The following is a 26036-nucleotide window of genomic DNA, read 5'->3' on the forward strand; positions in this document are numbered from 1 at the left end:
GTGGTGCAACTTGAATCACTCCCTGTTAGTGTTGTTACACCCTCCGACAACACACCGACGAGGCATGATGTCTCCAAGGTTCCCAAAAAATAGTCGAAAAAACGGAAAATAACAGAGATGAGACCCGGTGTTTGTAATGTGAAAATGAATATGGCGGGTGTGTTACCTCGGTGACGTCACGTTCTGACGTCATCGCTAAAAGACGATTAACAGAAAGGCGTTTAATTTGCCAAAATTCACCCATTTAGAGTTTGGAAATCGGTTAAAAAAATACATGGTCTTTTTTCTGCAACATCAAGGTATATATTGACGCTTGCATAGGTTTGGTGATAATGTTCCCCTTTAAAATAAATTCAAAAGACATTGAAATAAGATTTCAATTTGATTGTACAGATTTTCTAGATTTGCCAGAATAATTTTTTAAAATTATACTCATAATAAATTTGAGGAAATATTTCACAAATATTCTTCGTCGAAAAAACGGAAACTAAAATGAAGAATTAAATTAAAATATATTTATTATTCTTTACAATGAAAAAAAAAATACTTGAACATTGATTTAAATTGTCAGGAAATAAGAGGAAGGAAATATTTCCCAAATATTCTTTGTCGAAAAAACGGAAGCTAAAATGAAAAATTAAATTAAAATATATTTATTATTCTTTACAATGAAAAAAAAAACTTGAACATTGATTTAACTTGTCAGGAATGAAGAGGAAGGAATTTAAAAGGTAAAAATGTATATGTGTTTAAAAATCCTAAAATAATTTTTAAGGTTGTATTTTTTATCTAAAATTGTCTTTCTGAAAGATATAAGAAGCAAAGTAAAAATACAATGAATGTATTTAAACAAGTGAAAACCAAGTCTTTAAAATATATTCTCTTGGATTTTCAAAATTTATTTGAGTTTTGTCTCTCTTAGAATTAAAAATGTCGAGCAGAGGGAGACCAGCTTGTTAGTAAATAAATAACATTACAAAAATAGTGGCAGTTCACTGGTAAGTGCCGCTATTTGAGCTATTCTTAGAACAGGCCCGCGGGCTACTCATCTGGTCCTTACGGGCTACCTGGTGCCCGCGGTCACCGCTTTCGTGACCCCTGTTCTATATGCTGCTGCCGTAGCTATTAAAATGGATAATTTCATCGTTGGCGGTAACTTATAAAAACTGAGAAGGGCTGAACAAAAATGGCACCGAAAAGGAAATCATGTACTGCAGATTACAAGCTGGACGTAGTGAAATATGCAGCAGAAAACGACAAGAGGAAGCGGCGCATACCTTTGGAGTTGGCAGAGTTGTTTAGAAGCGACATCGAGGAAGAAGATTTCATGGGATTTATCCATTAGGAGTGACAGACTGTTTGGTAAACGTATATCATGTTCTATATGTTATAGTTATTTGAATGAATCTTACCATAATATGTTACGTTAACATACCAGGCACCTTCTCAGTTGGTTATTAATGAGTCATATAACTTACACTTATTCAGCCTGTTGTTCACTATTCTTTATTTATTTTAAATTGCCTTTCAAATGTCTATTCTTGGTGTTGAATTTTATCAAATAAATTTCCCCCCAAAATGCGACGTACATATGTTTTTTTCCTTCTTTATTATGCATTTTTGGCCAGTGCGACGTATACTCCGGAGCGATTTATAATCTGAAAAATACGGTAAATATCTCAAATAAGGGTGATATTCGCTTATTTTCTGTCTGATAAGATCATTCTTCTCACCAAGCAGATTTTATGTTAGTGTTTTACTTGTTTCAAGTGTTATGGTCCTAAATTATCTCAGTAAGATATTACAGCTCGTTGCTGAGATTTTATGACCTGTATAGCAGAAAACATGCTTGAAAGTAGAACATCAACTGTTGCAAAGCTGTGTCATCAACACTCACAAGAATAAATCTACTTTTTTAAAGTAATAATTTCTTACTTCAAGCATGAAAAAAAAAAATCATGATGCCTAGCGCATATCATTACGTCAAGATAATGGCACTAGCATTTAAATAAATAAATGGGTTGTACTTGTATAGCGCTTTCCTACCTTCAAGGTACTCAAAGCGCTTTGACACTACTTCCACATTTACCCATTCACACACACATTCACACACTGATGGAGGGAGCTGCCATGCAAGGCGCCAACCAGCACCCATCAGGAGCAAGGGTGAAGTGTCTTGCTCAGGACACAACGGACGTGACGAGGTTGGTACTAGGTGGGAATTGAACCAGGGACCCTCGGGTTGCGCACGGCCACTCTCCCACTGCGCCACGCCTTTTACTTAATTTAAGATAATTTTTCAACATATTAAGCAAAAAGGTTTCTTTTTTTTCTACCAAGAAAAGTGCACTTAGTATTAGTGAGAATATGCTTATTTTAAGGTATTTTTGGGTTCATTGAGGTTAGCTAATTTTATTTTGTTTTGGAAAGTCTTGACAAGCCAAATTTCTTTGTTCTACTGGCAGAAAATTTTGCTGAGTTCAAATAAAATGCCCCTAATTTGTGAATTTTTGTTGTTTTTGAACACTGACTTTTTGCAGTGTATATTGGGCCCAATTCTGTTAAGTCTCTATGTAAACGACTTACCTAGAGTCTGCCCAGATGTTCGTTTGCAATTATAAGCTGATGATACAGTGCTACATGTCCAAGCTATATCAAAACGAGAAGCAGCAACAAAACTATCAGCAGCTCTGGCACGAGTATATCACTGGCTCAATGAATCCTGTTTACACCTCAATATCAAAAAGACTATGTATCGCAGAAAAATTCCAATATTTTGGAGTGGTCTTTGATTATTCAAAGCGCATGTTAAAAAAAAAAATCACAAATAACGCTAAATACAATCCGTCAAATTTCAATCATATAAGACCACTCCTCACTTCAAAGACGGCTAGAGTCTATATCAGGGGTCAGCCACCCGCGGCTCTGGAGCCACCCGCGGCTCTGGAGCCGCATGCGGCTCTTTGGCCATTCTAATGTGGCTCAGCTGCACAATCGCCGACCCCCCCGATTGTTACGGGGGGATTCCGGTTCTCGGAGCCTCTTCCGGACATCACCCGGGGTCAACATTCTTTGATTTTCATTCGGACAACAATATTGAGGGCGTGCCGTGATGGCTTTAGTTTCAGCGCCCTCTACATTTTGACGCGTTTCACTAAATAAAGAAGACAATGGGAGCCGCAACCATTCTCGCGAATAACCGCTGGTGGTCACCCATATAACAGTAATAAGGGTGTGCCATGAAGCCATTGCCTTTAACGCCTTCTACAACATGTACAGACATCTTGCCAGTACAGTAACATGTTGTATGTGGTTTCCGCGGATACACATACATGACTGCAAGGCATACTGGGTGACACAGAGTACACTGAAGGTTGTGATATAAATAACTTTAACACTCTTACTAATATGCACCACAGTGTGAACCCACACCAAACAAGAATGACAAACACATTTCTGGAGAACATCCTCACAGTACCACAACATAAATGCAACACAACAAATACCCATGACTCTTCCTGACTATATTATACACCCCCACCCACCTCAACCGACGCACGGAAGGGGGGCAGGGAAACGTGTTTTGGTGCTAGCGGGGTGTATAATATAGTCTGAAAGAGTCATGGGTGCATAGCATTCTGGGTAACTGTTATGTTGCGTTTATAATGTGTGACAGTGCGTATGTTCTCCAGAAATGTGTTTGTCATTCTTGTTTGGTGTGGGTTCACAGTGTGGTGCATATTAGTAAGAGTGTTAAAATTGTTTATATCACAACCTTCAGTGTACTCTGTGTCACCCAGTATGCCTTGCAGCCGTATACGTGTATCTGCGGAAGCCACATACAACATGTTACTGTACTGGCAAGCATTTTGTACATGTTGTAGAAGGCATCAAAGGCAATGGCTTCATGGCACGCCCTTATTACTGTTATATGGGTGACCCCCAGCAGATATTCGCGAGAATGATTACAGCTCCCTTTGTCTTCTTTAATTTGTGAAACGGGTCAAAATGGCTCTTTGATTGGTAAAGGTTGCCGACCCCTGATCTATATGAACGCCATGATATTTTTACGTATAAATTATTGTTTCACAATTTGGACACACACACACAACAGAAAATGTACTAAAACCCACCAAGTCTCTTTTCAAAAGTGCAGAAAAATCCTTGACAGGAAACCAATAAACTTCCATCCACTATTGTACGATTCTAAAAAAACTTAAAGGGGAACATTATCACCAGACCTATGTAAGCGTCAATATATACCTTGATGTTGCAGAAAAAAGACCATATGTTTTTTTAACCGATTTACGAACTCTAAAGGGGTGAATTTGGCGATTTAAACGCCTTTCAATTGTTTGCCTGTCGGAGCAATGACCATTCACCCGTGACGTCACAACATGAAGCGACCCGCCATTTTCTCAAACACATTACACACTAAGTCAAATCAGCTCTGTTATTTTCCGTTTTTTCGACTGTTTTCCGGTACCTTGGAGACATCATGCCTCGTCGGTGTGTTGTCGGAGGGTGTGACAACACGAACAGAGACGGTTTCAAGTTGCACCAGTGGTCAAAAGATGCGAAAGTCCCTCGTTTGTTCTGCACACTGTACCGACGACAGCTATGCTACGACAGAGATGGCACAGAGATGGCAAGAATGTGTGGATATCCTGCGACACTCAAAGCAGATACATTTCCAACGATAAAGTCAACAAAATCACAAAGGTGAGTTTTGTTGATGTTATTGACTTATGTGGAGTGTGCTAATCAGACTTAATTAGTCACGGCATGACTGCAAGCTAATTGATGCTAACATGCTATTTAGGCTAGCTGTATGTACATATTGCATCATTATGCCTCATTTTCTCTCCACCCACATTTAATGTCAAACAAACACATACCAATCGTTGGTTAGAAGGCGATCGCCAAATTCGTCCACGCTTCCTCCCGTGCCGCTGTCTGTCGTGATATGGCTCAAAAGCTTCTGTTTCTTCTTTAATTTCATTTTTGGTACCTGCCTCCACACTCCAACCATCCGTTTCAATACATGCGTAATCTGTTGAATTGCTTACGTCGCTGAAATTCGAGTCTGAATCCGAGCTAATATCGCTATACCTTTCTGTGCTATCCACCATGTTTGTTTCTGTGTGGTCACGCTGTGACGTCACAGGACAATAGACGGGTGGATACAACGACGGTTAAATCAGGCACTTTGGAGCCGTTTTTCGGGATATTGCGTGATGGGTAAAATTTTGAGAAAAACTTTGAAAAATAAAATAAGCCACTGGGAACTGATTTTTATTGGTTTTAACCCTTCAGAAATTGTGATAATGTTCCCCTTTAACATTCTTGATCTTTATGAATGTGTGTATCATCTACAAAGTTTTAAATGCGCTTGTACCCCTACCACTAGGTGAATTAATTCATAGGAGAAACAGTAAAGGACTTATTCAGAGGTTATTGCAATACACCAAAACAAACAACAAAATTCAGTCAAATGGTTACCTCTGTAAGAGGAACACAATCCTGGAAAAGGTTGCCCACACACATTAGACTGATAATTACTATCCACTTTTCAAAAAAAATTAAAAACACTGGCTAAAAATAAAATAAACCAGACTTGCACCCCGTAAACCATTTAACACTGTTTCTAGACTCCAGCCTGTTCCAGTGGGCTTGTGGCCAGCGTATTTGAAGCTGTGAGTAAATTGTCTGTCCTGGTCTATTGTCTTGTAATTGCGTATTGCAACTGCCTGTCTTGTCTCTTTTATATCTTATTTACCGTATTTCCTTGAATAGCCGCCGGGCATGTAATATGCGCCTGCCTTGAACTACTGCCGGGTCAGACTCGCTCCCCACATTTATTAGCGCATGCTTAGTTTTACCGCCGGGTCAAATTTGTGACGTCACGAGTAACGTTTCTCCTGCCGTCATTTTCAAAATGGCGGAGGAGTTTTACATTGCTTTTACTATGTGTAAACCGGGGGTCTTGTTCCACAGCCATACAGATCACACTGATGGTTGTGATATAAAACAACTTTAACACTCTTACTAATATGCGCCACACTCTGTGAACCCACACCAAACAAGAATAACAAACACATTTCGGGAGAACATCGGCTCTGTAACACATTATAAACGCAACATAAGAATTACCCAGCATGCCATGCATCCATGACTCTTTGCTATATTATACACCCTGCTAGCACCAACCCCCCCCCCCCCCCTCTCCGTGCGTCGGTTGAGGTGGGCGGGGTTGGGGGGGCGTGTGTATAATATAGCAAAGAGTCATGGATGCATGGCATTCTGGGTAATTCTTATGTTGCGTTTATAATGTGTCACAGAGCCGATGTTCTCCAGAAATGTGTTTGTCATTCTTGTTTGGTGTGGGTTCACAGTGTGTGGCGCATATTAGTAAGAGTGTTAAAGTTGTTTATATCACAATCTACATTGTAAACGGTATGGCTGTTGACCAATCTCGTATGAGAAGCAGCGAAATGCATGCACCCGGCCGGCACGCACGCAGATAGCATGGTGTAAAGGTGGGCGTGATGACACGTTGTAGAGCAGTGGTCCCCAACCACCGGGCCATGGCCGCAGAATAATTTATTTATTTTTATTTTTTTTCCAATCACACTCAATTTTTGCTGCATACCATATTAGCGCCTGCTTACTTTTACCACATGCCTTGAATAAGCGCAGGAGTGAGAAGAGGTTTTAATATCGCCCCGGCGGCCACTCAAGGAAATACGGTATTTGGTTCTTATTTCTGTCATCCTGGTTTTAAAGTCTTATGTGTCTCTGTGTTTTTTTAGAAACCTGCCTTGGGACTACAGCATTTGTGCTAAGTCGGGCGCATTTACACTGTATATTCAAGTGTTGATTAATGTGCACTGTCCCAATGAAATAAATGAAATACAATAGTGTTAATGTACATTAAATACTTTTAGTCGTGGATAAAAGCAAAAGTCGACTTTTATATTGTCAAATCTTTGGTGTGTGTTTTAGAAACAACACGTTCAATCCTTTCCGGGGTAAAAAGCGCAGACTTGAATAAAAGCTCCTCTACTGCAGCTCACCTCAGACACGTTCATCTCCTCCATCTCCGCTAGAGTTGGGGCTTTGAGAAGGATGCGAGGGCGAGATGGCACCTGGGACCGAGACCCGGTCTCCGAGATGGACAGGTCTATACAGGAAGTGGACTTGGAACTACAAGGACACGTCTGAGCCAAGCAAGGCATAGATCCGAATGCTGCAGGAAGAGAAAAACACAATTACTTGTGTTTTTGTTCCTTTATTTGTTAGTAGCAGAAAGAAACATGAAAGAACAGCAGAATCACGAAACAAGAAAGGATTTTTGACGACAAGTCATGCTTCCTCTTACCCTTCTTTATTTTTTGCTTTTCAGATAGCCATTAACTGCTTTCGCCAACACATGCTTAGTTTTATTGTGGACAAACCCCCTCCATTTTGGCTTTATCGGTAAGAAATATTTTCAAATGAAAGAAGGTAAACATACACAGGACGGGCCAAAAGTTTCGACACACCTTCTCATTTAATGCGTTTTCTTTATTTTCATGACTATTTACATCAGGGGTAGGGAACCTATGGCTCCAGAGCCAGATGTGGCTCTTTTGATGACTGCATCTGGCTCTCGGATAAATCTGAGCTGACATTGCTTAACACGATAAGTAATGAATAATTCCATTTGTAATCACAGTGTTAAAAATAACGTTCAAAATATAAAACATTCTCATGTATTTCTAATCCATCCATCCGTTTTCCACCGCACCTGTCCAAGAAGTTGCGTTAATGGTAAGAAGTTATTTATTTATTATAAGTTAGTGTGGGGCTTGCCCTCCTGGGGGTTCTTCAGACCACCAAGCACCGACATGAGAGCCTGTTTCAGGATTACATCATTATTTTATTTTTCAATCAGTCTATCAGTTGCTTTCCAGCAATTGTCTTTTTCTTTTTCGTTCTCGCTGACGCTCTGGCTCTAGCCCCAACTCCGTCCCTCCTCCTGGCTGCTGCTTATAACAGAGCGACAGGTGATTAAATAACAAGGCCCAGGTGGGCGACCTACGCATCTGGATTTTGAGGCCGGTCCTGGCAACACTCCGCTTCGCTGCAGGCCCCCAGGCCACTGCCCCTCCACAGTTAGCTTCAGAATAACAATGTTATTACAAAGAATAAGAGACCTATTATACTCTAGAAATGTTGGTCTTACTTAAAAATGCACGCGTTTAGTTGTGTTCAGTGTTAAAAAAAATATTATACGGCTCTTACGGAAATACATTTTAAAATATTTGGCTTCTTGGCTCTCTCAGCCATAAAGGTTCCCGACCCCAGATTTACATTGTAGATTGTCACTGAAGGCATCAAAACTATGAATGAACACATGTGGAGTTATGTGGGAGAGTGGCCGTGCGCAACCCGAGGGTCACTGGTTCAAATCCCACCTAGAACCAACCTCGTCACGTCCGTTGTGTCCTGAGCAAGACACTTCACCCTTGCTCCTGATGGGTGCTGGTTGGCGCCTTGCATGGCAGCTCCCTCCATCAGTGTGTGAATGTGTGTGTGAATGGGTAAATGTGGAAGTAGTGTCAAAGCGCTTTGAGTACCTTGAAGGTAGAAAAGCGCTATACAAGTACAACCCATTTATCATTTATCATTTATGTACTTAAATAATGTGAAATAACTGAAAACACGTTTTATATTCTAGTTTCTTCAAAAATAGCCACCCTTTCCTCTTATTACTGTTTTGCACACTCTTGGCATTCTCTCCATGAGCTTCAAGCACACCTTTGAAGTGAAAACCATTTCAGGTGACTACTTCCTGAAGCTCATCGAGAGAATGCCAAGAGTGTACAAAGCAGTAATCAGAGGAAAGGATGCTATTTTTTGAAGAAACTAGAATATAAAACATGTTTTCAGTTATTTCACCAGTTTTTGTTAAGTACATAACTCCACATACGTTCATTCATAGTTTTGATGCCTTCAGTGACAATCTACAATTAAATAGTCATGAAAATAAAGAAAACACATTGAATGAGGCCCTGCAATGAGGTGGCGACTTGTCCAGGGTGTACGAAGCCTTCCGCCCGATTGTAGCTGAGATAGGCACCAGTGCCCCCTGCCATCCCAAAGGGAATAAGCGGTAGAAATGGATGGATGGACATTGAATGAGGGGAAGGTGTGTCCAAAATTTTGGCCTCTACTGTATAAAAACTCATAACATTAGTGTGGCTCTTAGGGAGACAACATACCGTATTTTTCGGACTATAAGTCACAGTTTTTTTCATAGTTTGGCCAAGAGTGCAACATATACTGCGGAGCGACTTATGTGTGAAATTATTAACACATTACCGTAAAATTATTATTGCTGAATTTCCCCCAGGGATCAATAAAGTACTTTCTACTCTATTCTCTTATTTATCTCATTCGCGGAAGAGACGAAGAAAATGTCAGCAATCGTCACATACACGTCAGCCAATAAGAATTCAGCAGAAGTGCATTGTGGGTCATAGAATGGTAACTGCTATATGCTACTGCCGTAGATATTTAAATGGATCCTTTTATAGTTGGCGGTAACTTATGAAAACTGAGAAGGGCTGAACAAAAATGGCACCGAAAAGGAAATCATGTACTGCAGATTACAAGCTGGACGTAGTGAAATATGCAGCAGAAAACGACAAGAGGAAGCGGCGCATACCTTTGGAGTTGGCAGAGTTGTTTAGAAGCTACATCGAGGAAGAAGATTTCATTGGATTTATCGATTAGGAGTGACAGATTGTTTGGTAAATGTATAGCATGTTCTACAAACCCCGTTTCCATATGAGTTGGGAAATTGTGTTAGATGTAAATATAAACGGAATACAATGATTGGCAAATCCTTTTCAACCCATGTTCAATTGAATGCACTACAAAGACAAGAAAATTGATGTTCAAAATCATAAACTTAATTTTTTGGGGAAAATAATAACACGTGGCTGCAACACGTGCCAAAGTAGTTGGGAAAGGGCATGTTCACCACTGTGTTACATCCCCTTTTCTTTTAACAACACTCAATTAACATTTGGGAACTGAGGAAACTAATTGTTGGAGCTTTGAAAGTGGAATTCTTCACCATTCTTGTTTTATGTAGAGCTTAAGTAGTTCAACAGTCCGGGGTCTTGTTGTCGTATTTTACACTTCATAATGCGCCAAACATTTTTGATGTGAGCCATGTCTGGACTGCAGGCGGGACAGGAAAGTACCCGCACTCTTTTACTACAAAGCCACGCTGTTGTAACACGTGGCTTGGCATTATTTTGCTGAATTAAGCAGGGGCGTCCATGATAACGTTCCTTGGATGACAACATATGTTGCTCCAAAACCTGTATTGACCTTTCACCATTAATGGTGCCTTCACAGATGTGTAAGTTACCCATGTCTTGGGCACTAATACACCCCATACCATCACAGATGCTGGCTTTTGAACTTTGCGCCTAGAACAATCTGGATGGTTATTTTTCTCTTTGTTCTGGAGGACACCACGTCCAAAGTTTCCAAATATAATTTGAAATGTGGACTCGTCGGACCACAGAACACTTTTCCACTTTGCATCAGTCCACCTTAGATGAGCTCGGGCCCAGCAAAGCCGGCGGCGTTCCTTTGTGTTGTTGATAAATGGCTTTCGCTTTGCATAGTACAGTTTCAACTAGCACTTACAGATGTTGCAACCAACTGTAATTACTGACTGTGGTTTTATGAAGTGTTCCTGAGCCCGTGTGGTGATATCCTTTACACACTGACGTCGGTTTTTGATGCAGTACCGCCTGAGGGATCAAAGGTCCGTAATATAATCGCTTACATGCAGTGATTTCTCCAGATTCTTTGAACCTTTTGATTTCACGGACCGTAGATGGGAAAATCCCTAAATTCTTTGCAATAGCTCGTTGAGAAATGTTGTTCTAAAACTGTTCGACAATTTGCTTACAAATTGGTGACCCTCGCCCCATGTTTGTGAATTACTTAGCATTTCATGGAACCTGCTTTTATACCCAATCATGGCACCCACCTGTTCCCAATTAGCCTGCACACCTGTGGGATGTTCCAAACAAGTCTTTAATGAGCATTCCTCAACTTTATCAGTATTTATTGCCACCTTTCCCAACTTCTTTGTCACGTGTTGCTGGCATCAAATTCTAAAGTTAATGATTATTTGCATTAAAAAAAAAAAATGTTTATCAGTTTGAACATCAAATATGTTGTCTTTGTGACCTACTGCCCTCTGTAATGGCACCATTCCCAAAATATGTGGGCTCTATTGATAACCTCACTAACAACTTTAACGACGCCCTGCGCGAAACCATTGATAACATAGCACCGCTAAAGTTAAAAAAGGCTCCAAAAAAGCGCACCCCGTGGTTTACAGAAGAAACTAGAGCTCAGAAATTATTATGTAGAAAGCTGGAACGCAAATGGCGCACGACTAAACTTGAGGTGCACCATCAAGCATTTAGTGATGGTTTAATAACTTATAAACGCATGCTTACCTTAGCTAAAGCTAATTATTACTCAAATCTCATCCACCGTAATAAAAACGATCCTAAATTTTTGTTTAGTACGGTAGCATCGCTAACCCAACAAGGGACTCCTTCCAGTAGCTCCACCCACTCAGCTGATGACTTTATGCAATTCTTTAGTAAGAAAATTGAAGTCATTAGAAAGGAGATTAAAGACAATGCGTCCCAGCTACAACGGGGTTCTATTAACACTGACACGATTGTATATACGGCGGATACTGCCCTCCAAAATAGTTTCTCTCGTTTTGAGGAAATAACATTAGAGGAATTGTTACAACGTGTAAATGGAATAAAACAAACAACATGTTTACTTGACCCTCTTCCTGGGAAACTGATCAAGGAGCTCTTTGTATTATTAGGTCCATCAGTGCTAAATATTATAAACTTATCACTTTCCTCGGGCACTGTTCCCCTAGCATTCAAAAAAGCGGTTATTCATCCTCTTCTTAAAAGACCTAACCTCGATCCTGACCTCATGGTAAACTACCGACCGGTGTCTCACCTTCCCTTTATTTCAAAAATCCTCGAAAAAATTGTTGCGGAGCAGTTAAATGAACACTTAGCGTCTAACAATCTATGTGAAACCTTTCAATCCGGTTTCAGGGCAAATCACTCCACGGAGACAGCCCTCGCAAAAATGACTAATGATCTATTGCTAACGATGGATTCTGATGCGTCATCTATGTTGCTGCTCCTCGATCTTAGCGCTGCTTTCGATACTGTCGATCATAATATTTTATTAGAACGTATCAAAACACGAATTGGTATGTCAGACTTAGCCCTGTCTTGGTTTAACTCTTATCTTACTGATAGGATGCAGTGTGTCTCCCATAACAATGTGACCTCGGACTACGTTAAGGTAACGTGTGGAGTTCCCCAGGGTTCGGTCCTTGGCCCTGCACTCTTCAGCATCTACATGCTGCCGCTAGGTGACATCATACGCAAATACGGTGTTAGCTTTCACTGTTATGCTGATGACACCCAACTCTACATGCCCCTAAAGCTGACCAACACGCCGGATTGTAGTCAGCTGGAGGCGTGTCTTAATGAAATTAAACAATGGATGTCCGCTAACTTTTTGCAACTCAACGCCAAAAAAACGGAAATGCTGATTATCGGTCCTGCTAGACACCGAACTCTATTTAATAATACAACTCTAACATTTGACAACCAAACAATTAAACAAGGCGACACGGTAAAGAATCTGGGTATTATCTTCGACCCAACTCTCTCCTTTGAGGCACACATTAAAAGCGTTACTAAAACGGCCTTCTTTCATCTCCGCAATATCGCTAAAATTCGCTCCATTCTGTCCACTAAAGACGCCGAGATCATTATCCATGCGTTTGTTACGTCTCGCCTCGATTACTGTAACGTATTATTTTTGAGTCTCCCCATGTCTAGCATTAAAAGATTACAGTTGGTACAAAATGCGGCTGCTAGACTTTTGACAAGAACAAGAAAGTTTGATCATATTACGCCTGTACTGGCTCACCTGCACTGGCTTCCTGTGCACTTAAGATGTGACTTTAAGGTTTTACTACTTACGTATAAAATACTACACGGTCTAGCTCCATCCTATCTTGCCGATTGTATTGTACCATATGTCCCGGCAAGAAATCTGCGTTCAAAGGACTCCGGCTTATTAGTGATCCCCAAAGCCCAAAAAAAGTCTGCGGGCTGTAGAGCTTTTTCATTTCAGGCTCCAGTACTCTGGAATGCCCTCCCGGTAACAGTTCGAGATGCTACCTCAGTAGAAGCATTTAAGTCTCACCTTAAAACTCATCTGTATACTCTAGCCTTTAAATAGACTCCCTTTTTAGACCAGTTGATCTGCCGTTTCTTTTCTTTTTCTTCTATGTCCCACTCTTCTTTGTGGAGGGAGTCCGGTCCGATCCGGTGGCCATGTACTGCTCGCCTGTGTATCGGCTGGGGACATCTCTGCGCTGCTGATCAGCCTCCTCTTGGGATGGTTTCCTGCTGGCTCCGCTGTGAACGGGACTCTCGCTGCTGTGTTGGATCCGCTCTGGACTGGACTCTCGCGACTGTGTTGGATCCATTATGGATTGATCTTTCACAGTATCATGTTCTCATAGTCATCATTGTCACCGACGTCCCACTGGGTCATTATTGTCACCGATGTCCCACTGGGTGTGAGTTTTCCTTGCCCTTATGTGGGCCTACCGAGGATGTCGTAGTGGTTTGTGCAGCCCTTTGAGACACTAGTGATTTAGGGCTATATAAGTAAACATTGATTGATTGATTGATATTCAACTGAATATGGGCTGAAAATTATTTGCGAATCATTGTATTCCGTTTATATTTGCAGCTAACACAATTTCCCAACTCATATGGAAACGGGGTTTGTATATGTTATAGTTATTTGAATTACTCTTACCATAATGTTACGTTAACATACCAGGCACGTTCTCAGTTGGTTATTTATACTTCATATAACGTACACTTATTCAGCCCGTTGTTCACTATTCTTTATTTTGAATTGCCTTTTAAATGTCTATTCTTGGTGTTGGATTTTATCAAATAAATTTACCCAAAAAATGCGACTTATACTCCAATGCCATGCATTTTTGGCCGGTGTGACGTGTACTCCGGAGTGATTTATAATCCGAAAAATACGGTACATTTCCCCCAAATCAAAATATTAATACGAGGAAAATGAATTTAATAGCAGTATTGGCTTCTTTGTTATCGGGCTGTTTCCACTGTGATTAATTACTGCACTTACATAAAACCTGATTTCATGGAGAAGCAGCTTGTGCGCTGATCTTTACACCCAACAGCTAGCGCCGTTTGCCTGTGTTTTAAGTGCTTTTTTGAGCACATTCAATAATACCATGATCCATCCATTAGAGATGCGCGGTTTGCGGTCTCATCCGCGCAGTCCGCGGATAAACTGGGGGTCGGGCGGTTGACATGACGAAAAAATTGATTTTAATCATATTCGGGCGGGTGGCGGTTAAACCATCCGGAAATATTTGATATGCATGGTTCTGTGATCGTTATCCTTTGCCATTCAAAGTGCCATTTAAGACCCGTGTCATAAAGCGAAGAAGACAATAAGAGACACGATTATTCTCCTGAATGACTGCCGGTGGTCATCCAGACAATAAGTATTAGGGCGTGCATGAAGCCATTGGCTTTGTCGCCTACTTCAACATGTACGATCTGCTTGTCAGTCCAGCATCATGTTGTGACACGCACACGACTGCAAGGCATACTGGGTGACACAGAGTTCACTAATAGTTGTGATATAAACAATTTTAACACTCTTAGTAATATGCGCCACGCTGTGAAGCCACACCAAATAAGAACGTTAAACACATTTCGGGAGAACATCCTCACAGTAACACAACATAAATGCAACACAACAAATACCCATAATCCTTTGTATTCATGATATTACCTGACTATTTTATACACCCCGCTAGCAACAACCCCGCCACCTCCCCCCGTGCGTCGGTAAGGTGGGCGCGGTTGGGGTCGCGGGGGTGTAAAATATATTCAGGAAGTGTCATGAATACAAAGGATTATGGGTATTTGTTGTGTTGCGTTTATGTTGTGTTACTGTGAGGATGTTCTCCCGAAATGTGTTTGTCAATCTTGTTGGGTGTAGCTTCACAGCGTGGCGCATATTAGTAAGTGTTAAAGTTGTTTATATCACAACCATCAGTGTACTCTGTATCACCCAGTATGCCTTTCAATCTTGAACGTGTGATTGCGGAAGCTGCACACATGTTTCCGGACCAACAATCGGTTCGTACATGTTGTCGAAGGTGTCTAAGTCAATGGCTTCACAGCATGCTCATATTCTTGTAATCAGAATGAACGCCATTGGATAGTCGTGAAAAAGTTAGCGGCTCCAATTGTCATCATCACTCTGTGAAACAGGTTTAAATAGCTCGGTGAGTGTTAAAGGCGGACAACCTCTGATGCATTATAGCGAGTGGTTGGCGGGCGGGTACGGTCCTGGTAAAATGTTGGTTCGGGTGAACGGCGGGTGGATGACGACATTGGTGATGCGGATGCGGATGATATAATTGCATATCCGCGCATCTCTACCATCCATCCATTTTCAACCGATTGTCCCGTTCGGGGTCGCAGGGGGGGTGGGGTGTTAATTATAGTCACAATAACCAAGATATGTAATGGTAATATTGTTACTTCCCTACACTCAACATACTACTTTATAAGGACAGATGTTTCATAACAGCAGGTCAACATGAGCTGCCCTCAACATTCATTCTACGATCATTTCGCCAACAGCGGTCGACCATGTTTGCCGACGTCAGTCAATTTTAGGAACAACATTAAGAATTGGTCCACATCGATTTGTTAACATATATGGTCTGCACTTAAATCTGCTTTTGTGTAAATTAGTGTTGTCTGGATACCAATATTTTGGTACTAGGTATCAAAATGTATTTCGATACTTTTTGGTACTTTTCTAAATAAAGGGGAGCAAAAAAATGGCATCATTGGCTTTATTTTGACCCAAAATCTTAGGGTACATTAAACATATGTTTCTTGTTGAAATTGTATCCTTAAATAAAATAGTGAGTTTCCAAGACTACTTGTCTTTTAGTAGTAAGTAAACAAACAAAGGCTCCTAATTAGTCTGCTCTTTTGACATACGCGGTAACATATTGTGTCATTTCTCATTCTATTTTGTCAGAATTATTAAGGACAAGCTGTAAAAATGGATTATTAATCTACTTGTCAACATTCGTTCGATTGACACTTCTGTTAAAATGTAATAATGACTTAGTCTTCTGTTGTTTGGATACTTTACATTAGTTTTAGATGATACCACACATTTGGGTATCAATCCGATACCAAGTAGTTACAGGGTCATACATTTGTCATATTCAAAGTCCTCATTCCTGAGTTTACAAACATAATATAAATAAATACAAAAAAAACCGAGAAAATATTTTGGGATGCTTAAAAAATAGACTTAATCATAGTAGTGTCGACTAGATAACGCTCCTGTACTTGGTATCATTACAGTGGATGTGGATGTTATTGTAGGTAACTATAATGCTATTTATATATGTCATTATTAATAACACATCCTGACCCTTATAGACTCCTTTGTCTGTTGACATTGGTGTAACATATAGCATTATTTCTGGATCATGATACAATCCTCCCCACCACTAGTGAAGTCAGTAAGATACGACCCAAAAGATTTGGTTGCTAGCATTAGCTTATTGCTCAGATTAGACGTACTTTTGTTTCTAAAACCATTGGAACAAAAAAAGTAAGAGATAAGGACAGTGCTGAGTGGATGATGTCAATTGAATTAAAATTGAAATATTAATAAAATATACAATTAAAAGAAATCAAAAACATGACAGAGTGTAGCTGGCTAACTTGGTGAAGCTGTTGGTGTAGCAGAACGAGTCAATAACACCAGCTAAGAATGTTAAAATAAAATCGAAACAGCTGACATTTATCAATGAAAATATGGAGAAGCAGCTGGAAGGAAATACCGTAAAAGTCCACTCTCTAAGGCAGTGGTTCTCAACCTTTTTTTAGTGATGTACCCCCTGTGAAAATTGTTTTATTCAAGTACCCCCTAATCAGAGCAAATACTTTTTGGTTGAAAACAAGAGATAAAGAAGTAAAATACAGCACTATGTCATCAGTTTCTGATTTATAAAATTGTATAAGAGTGCAAAATATTGCTCATTTGTAGTGGTCTTTCTTGAACTATTTGGAAAAAAAGATAAAAATAACTAAAAACTTGTTGAAAAATAAACAAGTGATTCAATTATAAATAAAGATTTCTACACATAGAAGTAATCATCAACTTAAAGTGCCCTCTTTGGGGATTGTATTAGAGATCCATCTGGAGTCATGAACTTAATTCTAAACAATTCTTCACAAAAAAAGAAATCTATAACATCAATATTTATGGAACATGTCCACAAAAAAAAAATCTAGCTGTCAACACTGAATATTGCAGCATTTCTTTTTACTGTTTATGAACTTACATTCATATTTTGTTGAAGTATTATTCAAAAAATACATTTACAAAGGATTTTTGAACTTGTTGCTATTTTTAGAATATTTTTAAAAAATCTCACGTACCCCTTGGCATACCTTCAAGTACCCCCAGGGGTACGCGTACCCCCATTTGAGAACCACTGTACAATTATATTACATTACCTCATAGAACGACTGTAGTTGTTTGCACTACATTTTATTGTTTGGTTTTTCATACAATGTCTAAAAGTCAGTTTTTATTTTTGAAAGGCGTGTTACGTGTTAAAATTGTGATGTTTTATGTGACCAAGCTCCTATTACATGGATTTTAATAGAAGTTGAGTTAAAGGGGAACTGTACTTTTTATTTTTTTTTGCCCATCGTTCACAATCATTATGAAAGACATGACAACAGATGTATTAATTTTTATAAATGCATTCTAACTTGGAAATAGACGTAAATAAAAGTCCACTTACAGCGCAGCCAATGTCAGGTCCTCTATTCTGCCCATAAGACACAATAAATAAAAAAACATCCAAAAAGCGCCAAAAATCCTCCATTTACATTTCCTGACTCAAATATTAACCAAGTTTTAGTGATATTGTTATTGTAATCTTTGACAAAGGCAAACTATCTATAGGGGCGCCATAATCACTAGCGTGTGTGCCTATGTTTATATCATAATGTGGTCAGTTGTTTCCCTGCTAGTGGAAGTTTATTGTAGATCATAAATCATGCCTCTCACCTGGAAAGTAAAATAGCGACAATGTAATCCAATATTTTGGTATTTTGCCAGCCAATTTAAACCTGGAATTGTCGAGAGAGACACGAAAAGACGCTTGGTTCACCACCCTTTTCTTTACTAGGATTATGGGTCATTCTTCTAAAACGGGAATATAGCAATATTCTGTCATCTGGCATCCTAATGACAGCAGACATTGTACAGTAAGTGATGTTTTGTTATGTTTGTTGGCTCTCATGTCTGCAACAGTCTGTGATGTAGTTGAAAAATGCAAACATCGGGATGTTTTTATTAAATGAATGCGCCGCGTATGCTTAAAATGTTTCAAATACGGACATTTTAAATGTTATTAGAAATGTGCCCCTTACTACATTACATATATACTTACAGCATGTATGTAAAACCTCACTGGAGGTGTTTGGATGTGTTTTAGGGCGTTTTATAGGCAGAATAGAGCGGCTCCCATAGGCTCTATTGTAAAATAACCTTTGATCGCATTTATTTACTAATTAAAATGCATTAAAACAAGAAAAACAAGCGTCCTTTTCTCACCTAAGGATTGTGAATGAAAGGCAACATTCCAAAAAAGTGCAATTCCCCTTTATGACTTGTGTAAAAGAATCAATTAAACTCCTAAGACTGTAATACTAAAACCTGCTTAAACTGCTGTTTTTGTTGATATTAAATGTGTGCAGTAAAAAAGTCATTCCTATGAAAAATTTGTCTGCTAATGTGGACATGTGTTGTATTACTGCAGTCACTTGGGTTGGGAAAAATGTACCGGTACGTATGATTTAAAGATGTACACCAAAAATATGTCTCAGTTTTGCAAAATTGTAAAACACACCAAAATGTAACCAAAAAAACGTTTTATGACTAATAAGTTTTAGTTTAACATGGAGAAAAAAGTGAAAATGCATACAACTTGTTACAAAAATACTACTTTATTGTTAACTTAAGCATTATTGCGAAGCAGCTTTGTAATTACCCATCCATCCATCCATTTTCTACCGCTTGTCCATTAAAATATGCACACACTGACTTCCTGTTCGGTTGGTAAAAATAAAAGCACTGAAGTACAGAGGTACCTCAACTTACAAGTTTGATTGGTTGTATGACCGGGTTTGTAACAAAAAACGCTTTTACAGTCGCTAATTGAAATGAATTAGAATCAATTCAATACGGGCTTGCCCCCCAAAACATTACCATTTTACACGCAACATGCCTTTTAGAAAGAAAATAATGAGTGTATGTAAAACAATACAATTGAACAGACCTGGGCAAAATACGGCCCGCGGACCACATGCGACCCATTAAGGTTTTCAATCTGGCCCACCAGACGTATTATATAATTTTTTAAGACCTTTAACACCAAAAGTGTAGCTGCCATTATGATGTGCAATGCTGTTTTTTTAAGTCTTGTACTATAGAAAATATTTCAATTGTTGAAATCTGCGGTTTTTGGTGTTACAGGAGTTATTGCGGTAATCTACATCACAGCAGCTCAGACGAGGCACAAACCAAAGTGGGCAGGGTTTGCTTTCAGAGCAGCCAGCCCCAAACGCATGTGTCAGAAACAGATGCCTGCATAACATAGATAATATTTCATATTGTAGGTGTCCATTACACTATGTCATATTTTGCTGTTTGTTATATTTCTGTTGTGTTTTGCCTGACTGTAAAAGATGTCTATCAAGCAGCAATGTTATGATGTTGTTAATATTCAGTGTTTTATTGTGCATAGTTAATGTGGTGATTCCCACTTTCTTTATTTTAATGTACATTGTGGGTGTCCCATTCAGTAAAAAACTCTAAATTTCCATTCAGTTTTTTTGAGGTGGTCTGTCATCACTTTTTTAGAATTCTAAGCGGACATTCTGACTTTTGGTATCAGTGTTCCTGGAAAAAAAAGGGCCCCAAGCTGTGCGCAACCCGAGGGTCCCTGGTTCAATCCCCACCTAGTACCAACCTATACATGTCTGTTGTGTCCTGGGCAAGGCACTTCACCCTTGCTCCTGATGTGTGCTGGTTAGAGCCTTGCATGGCAGCTCCCTCCATCAGTGTGTGAATGTGTGTGTGAATGGATAAATGTGGAAGTAGTGCCAAAGCGCTTTGAGTACCTTGAAGGTAAGAAAAGCGCTTTACAAGTACAACCCATTTATCATTTATACTGTACAGCAGAATTTCACAGCTAAATGTGTATATATCATTTATGCACACAAACACATTGGCCCCACAGACTTTTTCTCTCTCAATGTGGCCCCCGAGTCAAATTATTTGCCCAGCTCTGCAATAGAATGTAGTACAAACACCTACTCAGTGGCCTAGTCATTAGATCAGTAGGTTGTGAGTTCAAACTCCGGCCGAGTCGTACCAAAGACTATAAAAATGGGACTCATTCCTTTCCTGCTTGGCACTCAGCATCAAGGGTTGGAATTGGGGGTTAAATCACCTAAAATGATTCCCGGGCGCGGCACCGCTGCTGCCCACTGCTCCCCTCACCTCCCAGGGGGTGATCAAGGGTGATGGGTCAAATGCAGAGAATAATTTTGGCCCACCAAGAGTGTGTGTGACAATCATTGGCACTTTAACTGTTAACTTGAACTTACATTGATGTAATATTAATGTACAGGCTTCTGTTCTAATTGCCGTCCTTCCGTTTTATTAGATCCAACATGGACAATGAGCCAAGTTACCAAATACGTAGGGCGAGAGCGTAATGTCCGATTAACAGCGAGTAATGGCATTGAAAATGCGGCTATTCCTAGATATGCTATCTCCCACAAGTAGAGCAGTGGGGGAAAAGAGTGGGCATTTTTTCAGACAATGTGCTGAGAAGGAGCCGTTGACTTCCCTTCAGACTGTTTCGGCCTAGGCTGGGCAGCAGCAGGACCAGACCAGGAAGACACCACAGCGCCTGTTCAGAGTTGGGCCGAGGGACAGGCTGCCTGGACACTGCATTCCAGAGTAGCTTCAGGCATGGGCAGGGAGCCAGGCCGTCAGTAAAGAGTACATCTCAGCAGGAAGCTCGATCGATGCTAATGGTTTTGAGTGTTCGTAAAAATAAAAATAAAAAATGTCCATTTCTTACTTTAAGTTAATGCAAGCAAGTAAGCCCAAGGGTTTTGGGTTCACTGTGACATTCCCTGAGCTAACTAGTTTAATGGGGAACATTATCACCATTTCAGAAGGGTTTAAACCAGGGGTAGGGAACCTATGGCTCTAGAGCCAGATGTGGCTCTTTTGATGACTGCACCTGGCTCTCAGGTAAATCTTAGCTGACATTGCTTAACACGGTAAGTAATGAATAATTCCGCTGTCAATCACAGTGTCAAAAATAACGTTCAAAATATAAAACATTCTCATGCAATTTAATCCATCCATCCAGTTTCTACCGCAGCTGTTCAAGAAGTCGCATTAACGGTAATAAGTATTTTATTTATTGTTGGTTAGCTTCAGAATAACAATGTTATTAAAACGAATAAGAGACTTATTATACTCAAAAAATGTTGGTCTTACTTAAAAATGCACGCATTTAGTTGTATTCAGTGTTAAAAAAAATATATTATTTGGCTCTCACGGAAATACTTTTTAAAATATTTGGCTTGTATGGCTCTCTCAGCCAAAAAGGTTCCCGACCCCTGGTTTAAACCAATAAAAATCAGTCCCCAGTGGCTTATTTTGTTTTTCGAAGTTTTTTTTCAAAATGTTACCCATCATGGAATATCCCGAAAAAAGGCTTTAAAGTGCCTGATTTTCGCTATTTGTAAATCCACCGTCCATTTTCCTGTGACGTCACATAGTGATGCCAACATGGCGGATAGCACAGCAAAATATAGCGACAATAGCTCGGATTCAGACTCGGATTTCAGCGGCTTAAGCGATTCAACAGATTACGCATGTATTGAAACGGATGGTTGGAGTATGGAGGCAGATAGCGAAAACAAAGTTGAAGAAGAAACTGAAGCTATTTAGCGATCGCCTTCTAACCAACGATTGAGTGTGGCAGGATATCCATACATCTCTGTGCCATGTCTGTCTTAACATCGCCGGTAAAAATGTGCAGACCAAACGAGGGACTTTCGCATCTTTTGACACTGGAGCAACTTAAATCCGTCGATTGGTAAGTGTTTGTTTGGCATTTAATGTGGGTGGAGGGAAAGGCTGGATGCAAATATAGCTACAAATGTACATACAGCTAGCCTAAATAGCATGTTAGCATCAATTAGCATGCCGTGCTAATCGATGCACACTCCACGTAAATCAACTTGAATCCGTCCCTGATCGTGTTGTTACACCCTCCGACAACACACCGACGAGGCATGATGCCTCCAAGGTACAAAAAACAGTCGAAAAAACGGAAAATAACAGAGCTGATTTGACTCTTTGTTTGTAATGTGTTTGAGAAAATGGCGGATTGACTACCTATGTGACGTCATGTTGTGACGTCATCGCTCCGAGAGCGAATAATAGAAAGGCGTTTAAGTCGCCAAAATTCACCCATTTAGAGTTCGGAAATTGGTTAAAAAAATATATGGTCTTTTTTCTGCAACATCAAGGTATATATTGACGCTTACATAGCTCTGGTGATAATGTTCCCCTTTAAGCACGCAATTTAAATAAAAAGGCAAGAGAAACCTTGTATCGCCAAATACTTGCAAGTTGAGGTAGTACTGTAAATTATGTTATAAAGTATTCCTTATTATTTGCGCAAAAATACAGTCTTTCCTTGATTATCCCGCAGCTTACCTTCCAGAATCCCATGCAAGATGAATTCCCGCAATTTATTTTACGATTTTTATGACTATGATCTGCATTTTAAGTTTTTATAAGCCCTCCACACAGCTTACTCTCATGAAAATGCTCTTAAAATACTTCATACACTAATTTTAAAATGAAAATTAATGTATTCAATAGTAATTAAAAATCAGCAGTAAGTGAACACTAGGAAATATTGTCCTTATATCCATGCAAAATCATTGAAACACTAACATTTTTTGAGTGATTTATCGTGTGACAAATATGTCACCTCACACTTTCCAAAGCAATTTTATTGCCAAAAACTGAATGTGATTTTTCTATGAATCGATTGAAGAAACATACAAAACCCAAAACCTGTGAAGTTGGCACGTTGTATGTATTGTAAATGAAAACAGAATACAGTCAGGGTTTCCCACACATTCATTAATTTGTGGCGGCCCGCCACAAAAGAATTACGGCCGCCACAAATAAATTTTAAAAATATCTAAAAAAAATAAATAAATAAATGTTTTGTTTTGTTTTTCCGGCTTTTGACTCAATCGACCGCTCATAAAAGCAATGGGACTCTGTCTGTGAATGGAGCTTGTAGTCACATATCATGTAAATATGTAAATATTATATAAATATGTATATAAATATGTACATAAAGTGTTGTAATTATATTCCAACTCCGCGTTCTTCTTGGTCATTGCCGCTGCTGCCCCCCGCACCCGCCGCCCGACCACACCACCACAAATAGATGCCTGACCTGTGAGAAACACTGACAGTGATTTGCAAATCCTTTTCAACCTATATTCAATTGAATAGACTGCAAAGATATTTAATGTTCGAACTGAGAAACTTGTTTTTTTTTGTTGCAAATAATCATTAACATAGAATTTAATGGAAGCAACACAATGCAAAAAAGTTGGCGCAGGGGTATTTTTACCACTGTATTACATGGCCTTTCCTTTTAACACCACTCAGTAAACGTTTGGAAACTGAGGAGACTAATTTTTGAAGCTTTTAAGGTGGAATTCTTTCCCATTCTTGCTTGATGTACAGCTTAAGTTGTTCAACAGTCCAGGGTCTCCGTTGTGGTATTTTAGGCTTCATAATGCGCCACATATTTTCAATGGGAGACAAGTCTGGACTACAGGCAGGCCAGTCTAGTACCCGCACTCTTTTACTATTAAGCCACACTGTTGTTACACATGGCCTGGCATTGTCTTGCTGAAATAAGCAGGGGCGTCCATGATAAGGTTGTTTGGACGGCACAACGTCCACAGTTTCCAAAAACTATTTGATATGTGGACTCGTCAGACCAAAGAACACTTTTCCACTTTGCATCAGTCCATCTTAGATGAGCTCGGGCCCATCGAAGCCAGCGGCGTTTCTAGGTGTTGTTGATAAATGGCTTTCACTTTAAATAGCAGTTGTAACTTGCACTTACAGATGTAGCGAAAAATTGTAGTTACTGACAGTGGTTTTCTGAAGTGTTCCTGAGCCCGTTTGGTGATGTCCTATACACACAGATGTCGGTTTTTGATGCCGTAAACCCTGAGGGATCGAAGGTCACGGCATTCAATGTTACAAGCAGTGCTTTCTCCAGATTCTCTGAACCTTTTGATGATATTACAGACCTTAGATGTTGAAATACCTAAATTCCTTGCAATAACTCGTTGACAAATGTTGTTCTTAAACTGTTCAACAATTTCCTCACGCATTTGTTCACAAAGTGGTAACCCTCTCCCCATCCTTGTTTGTGGATGACTTAGCATTTTATGGAAGCTGCTTTTATACCAAATCATGGCACCTACCTGTTCCTAATTAACATGTTCACATGTGGGATTTTCCAAATAAGTGTTTGATGGGCATTCCTCAACTTTCTCTGTCTTTTTTGCCCCTTGTGCCAGCATTTTTTAAACATGTGCAGGCATATCAAATTCCAAATGAGCTAATATTTGAAAAAAAAAAAAAGTTTTTCAGTTTGAACGTTAAGTATTTTGGCTTTGCAGTCTATTCAATTGAATATAGGTTGAAAAAGGATTTGCAAATTATTGTATATCGTTTTTATTTATGATTTACACAACATGCCAACTTCACTGGTGTTGACGTTTGTAGTAAGAGCAGTTGAATTATAAAATTTGACACACTATTAGTACTATAATTGTTAAATGGGTTTAAAAATCAACTTTAATGGTAAAAAGTAATACGATAGCTTATTTTTGGGGAATATCTGGGGATAGTCACATGACTGCTGCACTGTTTTAAGTATGTTTTACTTTTGTCAGTCATAATGTTTGTGCAGTACTCATGTTTAAAATGGTCACTGACACTATTTGAAGTTAGAAGAAAAATGCATGTTTATGTTTTCTTACGTCGTGATCTGGGCAGGACGACAGGCCGGAGCTTTCGCTCCTGCTTGATCTCAGCCAGGACCTGCTCATGCAGAGACTGTTGTTGTGGTGGAGGAGGTGCCAGACTACGTTCCGCAACCTAGAGAAAGAGAATAATGACAATCATTTCTGCATTTCAGTAATATCACATGTCGACAACAACCCGTCTATGTGGACCAACTTATTAAGTTCGGGCCCATGGTCTTTTTTTACTACTAAAAAAACTACCCGCTTAAGCGGACGTTATTATACACCAGGGGTCGGCAACCTTCACCATTCAAAGAGCCATTTTGACCTGTAGTGGGAGCCGCAACTGTTCTCGCGAATATCTGCTGGTGGTCACCCAGATAACAATAATAAGGGCGTGATATGAAACCATTGCTTTAAACGCCTTCTACACAATGTACAAACTGCTTGCCAGTCCAGCAACAGGTTGTATGTGGCTTCCACAGATACTCGTACACGACTGCAAGGCATACTGGGTGATACAGGTTACACTGAAAGTTGTGATATAAACAACTTTAACACTCTTACTAATATGCACCACACCAAACAAGAATGACAAACACATTTCGGGAG

General features: G+C 39.6%; 1 protein-coding gene across 4 annotated transcripts in view; it reads right to left on the bottom strand.

Moving 5' to 3' along the window:
- spire2 (spire-type actin nucleation factor 2) overlaps positions 1 to 26036 on the bottom strand; it is a 102892-nt gene that overhangs the window by 35127 nt on the left and 41729 nt on the right. For all 4 annotated transcript variants that reach the window (XR_009809550.1, XM_061919982.1, XM_061919981.1 and 1 more), the window contains exons 7-8: positions 25440 to 25557; positions 7077 to 7249 (exon numbers count right to left, since the gene is read on the bottom strand). Coding sequence is in view for 3 of the 4 variants with exons in the window: in XM_061919982.1 (XP_061775966.1) it covers positions 7077 to 7249; positions 25440 to 25557 (291 nt within the window). In the remaining variant the exon portion in view is untranslated. The remainder of the gene's footprint in view (positions 1 to 7076; positions 7250 to 25439; positions 25558 to 26036) is intronic.

Source organism: Nerophis ophidion, linkage group LG14 (assembly GCF_033978795.1).
Source record: "Nerophis ophidion isolate RoL-2023_Sa linkage group LG14, RoL_Noph_v1.0, whole genome shotgun sequence".
NCBI lineage: Eukaryota > Metazoa > Chordata > Actinopteri > Syngnathiformes > Syngnathidae > Nerophis > Nerophis ophidion.